Source organism: Spermophilus citellus (assembly GCF_964194105.1).
Source record: "Spermophilus citellus genome assembly, chromosome: 4".
Taxonomy (NCBI): Eukaryota; Metazoa; Chordata; class Mammalia; order Rodentia; family Sciuridae; genus Spermophilus; species Spermophilus citellus.
The window spans coordinates 117,435,716-117,448,766 of record NC_138185.1 but is presented as its reverse complement, the minus strand read 5'-3'; the positions used below and the strand labels follow the sequence as shown (position 1 = coordinate 117,448,766).

General features: G+C 42.6%; 1 protein-coding gene across 1 annotated transcript in view; it reads right to left on the bottom strand.

Moving 5' to 3' along the window:
• CA12 (carbonic anhydrase 12) overlaps window positions 1-13,051 on the bottom strand; it is a 52,558-nt gene that overhangs the window by 20,215 nt on the left and 19,292 nt on the right. The window contains exon 3 of the mRNA XM_081290652.1: window positions 601-780. Coding sequence (XP_081146778.1) covers window positions 601-780 — 180 coding nt within the window. The remainder of the gene's footprint in view (window positions 1-600; window positions 781-13,051) is intronic.

Here is a 13,051-nt window from a genome sequence, read left to right as displayed (position 1 = left end):
AACTCTAGATCAGTAATGGATATTTCTTTATATATCAACAGACGTTTAGTGAAGCACCTTCCAGGCTTTAGATTTATATAACAACAATAATTTCTATTTGTGAAGCATTTATTATATGCCAGACCTTGACACACCTAATCTCTAGTCTTCTCAGTACTCATCAATATGTCCATTTTCCAGATGAAAACTCATGGAAGTTTAAGTCTTACCCAGAATCTGATGGCTCAAAGATAGTCAAGCCAAGGTTCAAATGCAGGTGTGTCTGACTCAAAAGCCTGGATGCCCACCCCTACAACAGAACTGTATGGTCCCTTGAGCAGTTCATAATGGCCCCAAATTCACTCCTGCTACATCCAGTGGACCCAGAAGCTCAGGCCTGTCTCCTCCCCCATTCTGAGAGAAGTGCTTCTTTTGTCAGAATCACCTGAATCCAGCATCCCCTGGAGAGAGTGAGCCAGGCAGACCTCAAAGGCTCCCCTACCAGGTCCCATCTCCTGGATGTCTCTGTGGAGTCCCTCCATGCCAGGTGGAAAAGGGCAGGCCAAGGAGCCAAGGGAAGCTCAGACCTATCCCTTCAGGTCTCCAAGGTCTCTCACTCACCTGAGTGGCCATCATTGGTCAGGTTCAACTGCTCATTGGCAGACACATTGTAACCTTGGAACTCTAGAGGCACAAGGCTGGCATCATACTGGAGGATGTCACCATGCAGGTCGATTGGGGATTGCAGCAGGCCCCCACATAATGGGTACTTCTTGGACCAGCTCTTCTCCCCATTAGGACCTGTAAAGGGAGATTCAACCCCAAGATTTAGTTTTCCACAAAGAGTTTTTCTTCTTCTTCTTACCCCATGTTTAATACAATTACTCCAGGCTCTTTTCTTGATCCCCAAAGCTAAGCTGTTTAAGACCCAGAGATGTCAGCCTACAGAATCAGATACAGCAAACATCTCAAGACCACCTGCCATTAAAATGAAATGGGGAATGAGGCTGGAGATGTTGCTTCATGATAAAGTGCTTGCTTATCATGTACAAGGCCCTGGGTTTGATCCCCAGTAACATGTTTTAAAAAAAAAAGTGATGTGAAGAATGAAGAACTAGAGCAGCCCATGTCAGAGTCTCGGGCTTCCCCAACTCAGCTTTATTTTGTACATAGTTCTTATGTTGACACAATACACATTCTCTCCACGTGAAGACTGTTGGCTTTCGGGAATTTACCATCTGCTTATTGAGAATTTATTATGAGCCAGGAACTGCTCTGGGTCTTGGAGCCATCAGGTTGAACGTCAGAGCAGCCCTGCTCATCCAAGCTGGCATTGTAATGGGGAAAAACTTAGTGAAGCTGCTGAGCTGTGCCAGGTTTGGGAAAAAATGGTATTTGACTGACCACAGGTCCAGGTAGGATGTGGATTTACAGGTGTGATCTTCCTGATAGGAAATCCTTGAAGACACTGACTCCAACCTGACAGGGATGCTTGAAAAATGTCAAGTACAGGCCTGGAACCACGGAGCCAAGCGTAAGGTTTCCTCCGGAGTAATATGACAATACTACAAACTAATTATTACAATATAATTGACAAATTATCAGTGATGAGGAACAGACTTAACACAAAAATCCTCCAGGGCTCAAGCTTCTTGCTAACTACCAGATAGTAGTCACTTCTCTGGAAATGAAAATAAACATTCCATGTTCAGATAAACTATCCTACTCCCACAGGGAAAATCTTTAAAGAATGTAAATCTGGTGTTTAAAAGATTATCTCCCATGGTAATTAAACAGATTTTCAAGCTGAGATTTCTCCAGAAAAGCAAATAATTGGCATGTCATGGCTCGTTAGGGTAGAATCCATGGTGCCCTGTTGAGTTTTCTCAGATCTGGGAATGAAGCCATCTGGGGTCCATTCATCAGAATGTAGGCACAGGAAAGGGTATGAACTAGGTTAGGGGGAAGGAACACACTTCCATAGAGAATAACACACTTCAACAGGAAACCAAACAACAGTTTTCTCTTTTGTGTGTGCCAGTATCCATTCATGTGTTTTTTATTTCAAGATCTCAAAACCCCAGACTCGGTAACTCAACTACAACCACAGAGCAACTGGGTGAGAAAGAAGCTGGAGGATACAAAGTGTTCACTCCAGGGGGGAAGTAGAGCAATGTAGTTCCTCAGCTAGGAGCAAAACTGAACTCTTCAGTGGCATAAGAGCGAAGTCATCATGAGGTATCATGCTAACTCCAACATCAGGAGAAGACACAGGGTGGCAGGACTTCCCAAGAGAGGCCATCAGCCTTCCTGTGCTCACAGCACTGCCTGGGCCCACAGCCAGGAAGAGAAAAGCTGCCAACTAGGCATGAATGGGAAAACTCAGGAAGTACAGAAATGTAGCACTGAGATGACTTTTTCTTGTACACTTGACTGAAGAGAACTGGGTTAGGACTTTCTTTTCCCAGAGTGGAAGTCCAAGGTTTTCATCAAGAGGGCATTTTAGTGCTGACTAAACAAGAGCTTCTGGAAAACAAGGACAGCTTATTTCCTTCTCTGTAAACCCAGGTCGTGAGCAGGACCACATGCCCGATGAGCAGTTAATATTTCTCCCAGTCACAGAGCTTGGGAAATGCTTATAAGGAAGAATCTTTCTTAATCGTGCCCTAAATTTATAAGAAGTTAGGATTAAATGAGGTATTTAGGAGTAGAAAAGACTAAGAATTTAAAAAGAACAGTGTCCAGACAAAAGTTTCCTTGGAAAGAGAAGCAATGCAATATTGGACCTGGAGTATCCAAAGAAGCAGCCTGCAGCACTGGCTGTCCCACACCTGGGTGAGCAGCCGCGAGCAGGTTGTATTCCCTGCTGCAGCCTCCCCTGCCCTTGTCACAAATGGGAGGGTTGGACAATGTGTTCTAGAAGCTCTGAAGTTTATCAAGAATATCAGAGCCAAGCACCCTCACCCTCTGCACCAGGCGAGTTAGAACGAGTTGAGAGGGTTGCTCAGGCCAAGGCAGCACCTGTGCGGCTTTGGGAATGAGGGCGCAGGGCACTGGTGCTCCTGGGGCTGGCTGGGGAGGGGACAGCATCTGCATTAGGAACCTGCTCCTGTCCTGGCTGCTATCCACAGGCAAGCACATCCTCAGGCACCTGTCAAGGGCTTAGAGCACTGCGTCTAAAGAGCCTTTTCTATGCTTCTTCCTGCTGTTTTCCCTCATATCGCTGTCCTTATTATTGTTGTTGTTCTATTTCATCCGTTTAACTCTTTAACTGTGGAATAAGGAAGATAAGAATTGCCACATTTTATAGATGGAAATTTAAGATAAAATGATTCGTCCAAAGTCAGACTTTGGCTTAGAAACAGAGTCGCCTTGCTTGGGTCGCAGCTTCTTTGTCCTGCACAGTACTTAGGAAGAAGATCTAGATACGCGTGTCCTCCCTCTCCCACACTCTCCTTAGAAGCGAGGGCTGTGTCTCATTCATACCTGCATTTCCTATGAGGCCTGGCACAGAGCAGGCCCTCACATATTAACTGAGCTGGATTTCCGTGAATGTTTTCCTGCTTGATCCTTTTCAGGGGAAGCAAGCACCCACCTTAATCCCCCATATATTTTCCATTTCAGAAAAGAGGAGGACATGGATCACTTGCTCAGGTTCACAATGTACCCTCCTAACTTTCCAGTTGACCCGTGTGAGGATGGGTTGTAGTTGGGACCACTCCTAAAATGAAGTCTGGTTTCTGCCCTGTAGCCTGGGAGGACCCCCATCCAGCTCCTGGCAATGGCTTCTGGCCTCTTCTTGAATAGCTGGGGACACTGTCAGATAAAACTCTTGTATTTTTTTAAAATATAACTTTATTTTTTACTTTTTTATGTGGTACTGAGGATCAAACCCAGTGCCTCACATGTGCTAGGCAAGCACTCTACAACTGAGCCACAACCCCAGCCCGAATCTCTTGTCTTTGTGGCTTGCAGTGAGCAATAGGGTTGCCACAGGGTGGGCGCCAGGACAACCAACATCCAGGGTGATTGTGCTGGACCCCTGATTCCCACTAGTCTCTGTTGGGCCCATTGTGACTTGTGGTTACAGTAGCCCTGACCTTGCTGGCAGCTACACTGCAGGCTGCAATTCTTCAACTGAGTCTCAGCTTTCACACTCTTGCCAAGTGCTCTGCTGCCACTCTGCTGGGAGTGACTCTTCTAAAGGCAGCATTTATTTCCAGCTACTGTAAACACTTGATTTTGCTTTGGATTTTGATTTCACCTCTTCAGTTGGTTGGATTCATCCCATGATCATGATAAAGGAGATCATGTGTATCTCACAGTTTGTTTACCCAAATAAAATCAAGAGATTATTTCTTTCCAGTTCATGGGTTTTCCTGCTCTAGGCAAAAAAGAAATGGACAGAATTTCTGTTTTGAAATGTATCAAGAGATTAACGTGGCCCAATTCAAAATGGCTCTTGTGACTTCTGAGTGGGGATTATAAATCCCAGGCCATGCGACCTGCATTATCCAGATCCAGAACTTTAAAAAAGTAAAAAGGGCTGGGGAATATAGCTCAGTGGTGGAGCCCCCTGGGTTCAACCTTCAGTAACACACACACACACACACACACACAGAGTAGTTTTCAAATGTATACAATAGTAGAGAGAGGATGAAATGAGTTTGTATCTCCCAGTTTTGAAAGTGCAGAATTCACAACCTGTCCTGCTTCATCTCCCTGGATAACTCTGAAACAAATTCAGATAGATTTCACCTGCACATATTTCATTATGTTTTTTGTTTTCATTTTGGTGGTACAGGGGTTTAAGTCCAGGACCTTGGCCATGTGAGGCATGCCCTCTACCACTGAGCTACATCTCTGGTCCTCATTATATATTTCTAAAACACGAGGAGTTTAAACAAAACTAGAATACCATTATTACCCTTAAAAAGTTAATACCTTAATGTTATCAAATTTAATTAGCATTTGGATTTTTTCAAACATTATAACTATTTAATAGTTGGTTTGCAAAATTCAGGATTCAATAAGGTCCACAAACTGCAAGCAGTCACTGTGTTAGAGCTCAGATTACAGTTTGATGGTGCAATGCTTCAGCAGAGCCCTGGACCCCACTCCTACAATGCTCAAACGCTTGCAGCCAGGCTGATTTGCCCTCAGTTGGTCATGGAGCCCCAGGTTTCAATCACCACCATCCTGAGTTAGACCCTTGCCACATCATGCTGCTTCCTGCAAGGGACCCAGCCTCAACCTTTATTGTGACACCACCAGGCTCTCTCCTGTTACAACCAGATTAGTCTTGCAAGAGTCCTGCTTTGGTGGCACCACCCACCCACACACTTCCTTTCTCCCCAGCATGTCCTGCCTTTCTCCCAACAGGACAAAGCAGAACACCCCAGTTGTTTTTCATGACCTCAAAATGCCCCAAACTGTCAATGTTTTCAAGGACTCTTACACCCCTCTCCAGCTGGTGTTGCCAACCTCACTCGGGATAGGCTATGACCATCAACCTTCCCCAAGGTTCTTATGCTTAAAATCTGCATGAAATGCCTTCCTTCTTCTGCACATTTCCAAAGCTCATCCATATTTTACAGTCCGGCTCAAGTCCTGCTGAAGGGCCTCCAGGGCCCTCTCCTCCCTGGCTGAACCTCTTGACCTACTCATGGTTCATACAGTCACACAGTGACTCATCTTTAGTCTGATTCGCCTGTGACTACTATCTCCAGACCAGCACATAAGCCTGTTCCAGACTAAACTCTGTCTACACATTTTGAAGAGCTTTTTGTCACCTTCTCTCCCCATGTCTAAACACATGGTGTACTTAGTAAACACTTAAGGAATCCACTTGGAGGTTTTTCCTAAGCTCATTTAAAAAATTTAGCCATAAAAGGAAGAGGGGTGTGTGTGTGGGGGGGGTGGTTATGGGGAAAGTTTTGCTTTGTTTTTAGTGGAGGGACCTGAGCATAATTCTATGCAGATGGCAAAAAAAGACAAGAGAAGGAATGCTGACTATAGGAAAATGAGGAACCCATCAATGAAGTGCAGCTCTGAGAAGACAGAAGTGGGATGGGGATCCAGTCAAGAGAGGTATTAAAGGTGAGAATAAATATGTGCTGAATGCTGCATACCAGAACCCTGCAGGCTGCCTGGGAATGAAATCCATATAGTAAAAAACCCAATCAATCACCTGTGGGGACTTGGCCAAATGCAAAGGTGATCAGAGACAAGGACCAGCTAATGGAAGACAAGCAGTCTCCTGTTCTCACATTCTAAGATGTCTGCAGTGATAGTATAACAAAAGGACTAAAAAAGGTAGTGTGTTTCAAAAAATGAATTCCAACTTGATCATTTTCTTAACATACCTTGTGTTTTGTTTTAAAATCTAATCATAGAGGGTTGGGGTTGTGGCTCAGTGGCAAAGCACTTGCCTAGCATGTGTGAGGCACTGGGTTTGAGTCTCAGCACAGCATATAAATAAATAAAATAAAGGTCCATCAATAACTAAAGAGAAGTTTTTTTTTCTTTTAAGTTTAATCAGAAAATTTCAAAGCATGTACAAAAGTCCAGGGTGTAGTATAATGGTCCCATGTGCCCATCTTTTCATGACTAGTCTAGTTTCAGGTGTGTCCCTACTCCATCTATTTCCCCTCCCCCAGGTTATTTAGAAGAAAATCTACTGATGCTTACATATCACTAAAGATGAAAGGTCTTTAAAAATCATAAAATCATTTTCATATCTAAAAAAAGTTAATTCCTCAATGTCATCTGATAGCCAGTGTTCAAATTTCCCTGATTGTCTCACAAGTATATTTTAACAGTTTGCTTGAATCAATATCCAAATAAGGTTCATGTTTGATGACATATCATGGTTGATATGTCTTTTAAGTTTCTTTCTATACAAAGTTTCCTGTTTCATTTCTCTCTAATGTAAGTGTATTTATTCTGTACATATGTATGGCCTTATTCTTGCCCTGGGAAAATGCAATTAAATGAAAGATACTTTTATTTACTGTATAACCTGTTTTCAGACATGGTAGGAGGTAAATGAAAATATTATGGGTTAAGTAATTTCTTATATTTATATCCTGGCATGTATATATTATAACATGTATTATAATAATAAACACATGTAGAGTTCCTTAGAAGACAAGAAGTATATAATTATTGGCACAGTTTTATTACTGTTTCTCACTATACATCCTAGTGCTCAAGAATAATTAAAATTTTAATGAAAATAAACATTGTTTGTGACCTGGAAGGATCTGATAGAGTCTGGGCCAACAACAGTATGCAGCTTTCAGCATCATTCAATTTTGAGGTTGACCTTGGATCCTTTTGAAATTGGTTCCTCAGAGCTGCCTACTGCCCCCTGACATTTCTTGGTAGTCACCCTCTCTGAGGTGGTCACTTGAGGTGCCTGTGTGAATGCTAAAGGCAGACGGTTGTCTGGGAGCTGGCTCTAGGGCACGGCTCCTGCTGGCTACCGAAATGCAATCAGATTAAAACTTGCCCAAAGGATAAAACCATAGTGGCAAAGGTGACGCATTCCAGATGTCAGCATACCTTTTTTTTCCAACCAATAGCCAAAATTTGTTTTGGCTAGTCTCCCAAAAGTTTTGGATTATTTTGTTTTGCACAGAGAGCTGACCACAATAAAAGTCCTGGTGTGTGTGTTTACATGAAAGTGATCAAAGATTGTGTAGCAACTTTGAATGCACATTTAATAAAATAGATTATGTTTGCAATAAAAATGAGTATCCACAGGTTAAATAAAAAAATCTTTACTTGTCACTTTAGAGTACTATTTAATTTGTGACTTAATTCATTTATTTCTTCAAAAAATGGGCCTACTATGTGTCAAGTACTGTACTCAGTGCTGAATATGATGGAGAACAAAATAGAAATAGTATCTGTCCTTGTGGAGTTTACATTCCAAGGGAATGGACTGCTAATGAATAACAAATAAGAAAATAACTAAGTCAATACACAAAGAAAATAATCACAGTCTACAACCAATGCTGTGAAGAAATTAAACCTAGACTGTTTTGAAGAATATGGAGAAACTGCTGCTGGGTAAGTGATACAGGAAGGCTTCCTACAGGAGGCTGAGACTTAAAAGTATGGGATGAAACCTGAGGAATCGTATTCCAGATGGAGGGCCCAGGGGACTCAGAGCCCTGCTGCAAGCTGGTATATTCTAGGTGTATGTGAAGCACTAACTCTGAAAGAATGTGGGATCCATCTGGCTTCCCTTTGCCAAGGCGGGTCCCTGCTCTATGACAGGGTTGAGCAGGAATCATTTGGCACCTGCTCATGTACACCTGTTGGGAAGATCTTTTTTTTTGGGGGGGGGGCTGGTACCTCCCTCCTGCTGAGATTATTTTGGGGCTACTGGGGCTCATCCATCAGTCCTGGTCCTATAGCTGGAACCACAGAGATCACAACTAAGCCACAGGATCCTATTCAGAGGGCAAGACAGCCTTCATGTCTCTCTAAATCCATCTCAAAACCATATATCCTCAGGATGTTGTTTGAATATTTAAAAATACATTTAAATACTTTTACAGCTCTACAGTTCACTTCTGAAATTGATTAAAAGACATATACTTTCTCATAAAAATCCAGTCGGCGCAGTTCCCATAATGTCTACCTTGGCTGGATTCTAATCCCCCCCAGTCCACAATCTGCTGAACTCTGCCTGTTTTCGCACCCCATAAGTGACGGAAAGGCACAGCCACAAAGCCCAAGATCCTTCCCAGAAGGGAAGGAGGCTGCCAGTAGGATGGGTTAATAATTGATGGATGAGGTCTTATGATCGTATTATTTACAAACAGAGGTCAAGGAATCGCGCTGTGGAGCTTTGCCTTTGTTAATGCTACAAGTGAATCAGGCCTGGGCCCAAACAGACAGCCAGGGCTAGAGGGCTCATTATTAATAAAGCTTGAAGCTGGACTAGTCATAGTTGGCTAGTTCTTTTTCCTTGTATTTATGATACAGATCAATTTTTTTTTTAAAAAAAGACTCCTTTTCAGAGATGCTTTAATCTGCTTTATCTCAAAGTTTTCTTTTTATTATTCCAATTGTTGTTTGGGTCAGTTTGAGGAGAAGGAATCAACTTGGGCTTTGTAAAAATGCCCCCAAGCCACTTTGGCATCATTTTTGGCTCAGCCTTGGTGGTGGGGGCTGGTGGCACAGGCTGGGGGAGTGGGGAAGGAGTGAGCTGTGAGTCTGGTGCTGCCAATCAACTCCTGCCAGCCCTGGGGGAGTACTCCAGGGGGGAGGAGGCTCCACAAACATTCACTCTCAGGCATCAAGGCCTCATTCAGGTTCTTCCTGGAAGGAAGGTTTTTAAAGGGAGGAGGGTGGGTTTCCAGGCTGCCAAAGATAAATGGCACAATCTGTTTGCTTTTGCCTCTCCATCTTGGCCACCCTCCTACATCCTTATGACCTGTTGCTTAGAGTCTTTTCATCAGGGAGAAACCCTGCCATCTTCCTGGACTGTGCCATGCCTGCTCCCATCTTTCCTTTCTATTCCAAAGAGCCAACCTGCTTGCATTCTGCAGACACACGGAGTGCTTCACATCTCCCTCAAACACCCTCTCACCTCCTAAGGCAGGAGTTCTTCCCCCTCCTCTGTGCTCTGTAGAGCCCTTTGTACCCCTTCCTTGTAGCACCTACCCTTATTAAAATAATACTTTATCTTTCTACTCCAATAGCCTAGTTGTTCTCAAAGTGTGGTCCACAGACAAGCAGCAGCAGCAGCAGCAGCATCATCATCATCATCATCATCATCACCACCACCATCACCTTGGAACTTATTAGAAATGTAGATTCTTGGGCCACATCCCAGACCTACTGCACCAGACTCTCTGGGGGTGGCTGCCAGCATCTGTCATTGAACACAGAGGCCAGGTGATTCTGACATTCACTGAGGGCTGAAGCACTGCACTAAAAGGGCAACTTCCTTCACTCATTTGTGTTTAACTGCCTCCTGCAACAGAGCCCAGCACGCCAGGGTTCAGCAAATGGTCCTTGAACTAAAAAACAACAACAACAACAACAATAAACTACTAACAAGTTAAACAAGTTGCTAAAGTGGTAATTGCCTGACACTGAAAACTAGGCAGGCCTGAGTCACCTGTGCATGCTCAGGTGAATGCAAAGCCCTCACCTAATCCAAGGCCTTGAGGTTGGAGCCTGAGCCTTTTTCTCTTCTGTGCCAGAGAAAGGCTGCTGTTTTAATTTTTTTATTGTGGTAAAATAGATAAAACACAAAATCTGCCATTAGTAACAATGAGTATATTCAAAATGTTATGCAATCATCACCACTATTTAGTTCCAGAACATTTTCATCATCTCAAAAGAAATCTCTAAATCTAGTAAATAGTCACTCCCCATTCTCCTTCTTCCCGGCCCCAGGCAACCACTAATATACTTTCTGTCTCCATGGGATTGCCTACTCTGGATATTTTATGTAAATAGAATCATATAGTCTGTGGCCTTTTGTGGCTGACTTCTTTCACTTAACAGCAAGTTTTCAAGGTTCATCTTTATGGTAACATTTATCTCTACTTTATTCCTTTCTATGGCTGAATAATATACCATTCTAAGTCTACACCACAATTTGCTTATCCATCCTTAGGGGTGCATTTTAGTGTCATCTAAATATCTGTGGTTAAATTGCTATTAATTTTCTGTAAAATAGTTGCTGTTTGAAATAAAACATTGGTGTTTCTCCCATTTGGGTTTTGGAAAATAAGCTGTGGCCAGGTGTGGTGGCACACACCTATAGGAGGCTGAGGCAGAAGGATTGTGAGTTCAAAGCCAGCCTCAGCAACTTAGCAAGGCCCTAAGCAACTTAGTGAGACTTGGTCTCAAAATAAAACATAAAAAGGCCTGGGGATGTGGCTTAGTGATTAAGTGCTTCTGAGTTCAATCCCCAGTACCAAAAAAAAAAAAAAAAAAAAAAGAAAAAAGAAAAGAAAGAAAGAAAGAAAATAAGCTATGAATGGATCCAAGAGGCAGTCGGCAGGAAAGAATATGGTTTCTAGAAAACAAGAAGCTATGGTCAATTCGGCTATTTGTTACAAACTCCTGAGTGGAAAGGGAAAACTTAAATAATAATAATCATGATAATAAAGGCGTACTCCATACAAGGCGGTGTTGCAATGTTCCCCTGCACTGAAAAGAAACCGGTGGGAGACTAAATACTGTGGGCAGAGGCTACCTTTGTGACAGGCTTGCTTCCCTGGCACAGAGAGATTTGAAAATGTCACAGGTGCTTCTCATCATGGGTACAGCTGTCTGGATACTGACACCCCACTAACTGCTCTCCTCTCCCTCCCTCGCTGCCTCTCCCCATCCACCTTCTCAGCACTCATTTTGTCAAATGTTTGAGGCTGTGAGGCTTGACTGGCATTTAGACCTAGGGAACAGTCTGGATATGTAAATTGAATGTGGCCTTGAACTATTCCTTGTGGACTTTCAATACCTGTCTACTTAAGCAAGTGCTTCCCCTTTCACTCCTGGTCTGGTTTCTTTCTCCCTGTTTGCACCACGCATCTTACAAGAACTGCCCGTGCTCACTTCTGCACCACTTCCGACTCAGATCTCACCCTACACCATGCCCACTTCCCACTGAATCCAAATTGACTCTTCTACCCCATTTCCCTTGCAGCCTTGACCTAGTGCTCTATCTACCTCCAAGCCTATTGTTTCCTCTTCTTTTAAAAAAAATTTTTATTAATGCATTATACTTATACATAGTAGTAGAGTTCATTGTGGCATCTTCATAAATGCATATAACATAATTTGCTCCATTTAATTTCCCCAGGACCTCCCTCCCCCTTCCCCTGATCCCCTTCCACTACTCTTCTGATCTTTCTGTTTATTTTTTTTAGTGGCATATTTTAATTTCTGAACAAAACATCTCCTCTCCTTTGGAGACACTGCTTTGTCTGAGTTGTTCTCCCATTTCCCCTTCTTCTTTCTTCTCATCTCTGGGGCTACCTGTCTTTTAATGTTGGGGGCAGTGGTTTTGTCCCAGAGTTTTATCCTTGGCCCTCTCATGTTCTCACACATACACTCCCTGGGGATGATATTATTCCCTCCTATACCTCCAATACCATCTCTAGCCCTGCTCAGGACCTCTTTCTTGCCTTCTGGACACTTCATTGGGGGTAATCCTGAAATCAGACATGGCTGATAGAGGAATCAGATAGGGAAACAGATAATCTTTTAAAAATAACTTAACTCACCATCTTTTCCTCCCCCACCTTCCCTTGAAAACTTCCTCCACTTCCTTCCAAGTGGTCTATCTCAGCTGGTAATACCAGGCACCACCTAGGAATCATAGTCAGTCCACTATTCTCTTCTCTTTCATCCCCCATTTCCAGGTCCTGAGACCTAACAAATTTATCCTTTTAGGTTGTCTTTTTAAAACTTTTTTATTTTGAAAAAAAATGTAAATGTATGGAAAATTTATCAGAATAGCACCATGAATTTCCATGCACTCTTCATCTATGATTGCCAATTAACAGAACACTTTGCCATATTTGCCTGTACACCTGTCGCCCCTCCCCCGTCTCTGTTCTTGTTGTTATTTCTAAATGATTTGAGAGAGAGAGCTACAAATAAGATGCCCTGTCATACTTAAATACTTTAACATACATCTCCTGAGAACAAGGACATTTTCTGATATAACTACAATATAATTATCAGTCAGGAAATTTAATAATATTATACTGTTATCTAATATATAATCAATATTCAAATTTCTATACTCAGTCTCAAAAGATCTTATCACAGATAATCTATTGTTTATAAAGTGGAAAATGGTAACATTTGATGTTAGAACCCAGCAGACATTTTAACGGTATAAACAAGGTTATCACCAATAATGGAACAACTGTGTGCCATTGTGGGACAATTGTGTGCCTCCTGATGTGGTGCATCATGAAAGATATATTTCTTATTACTTCTGTGGTATTCATGTCAATGCATTCCACCTGCTTTTCCAAAACTGAGGGACCTTCTACAAGATCTAAGCACTATCTGCTACAAAGTCTAC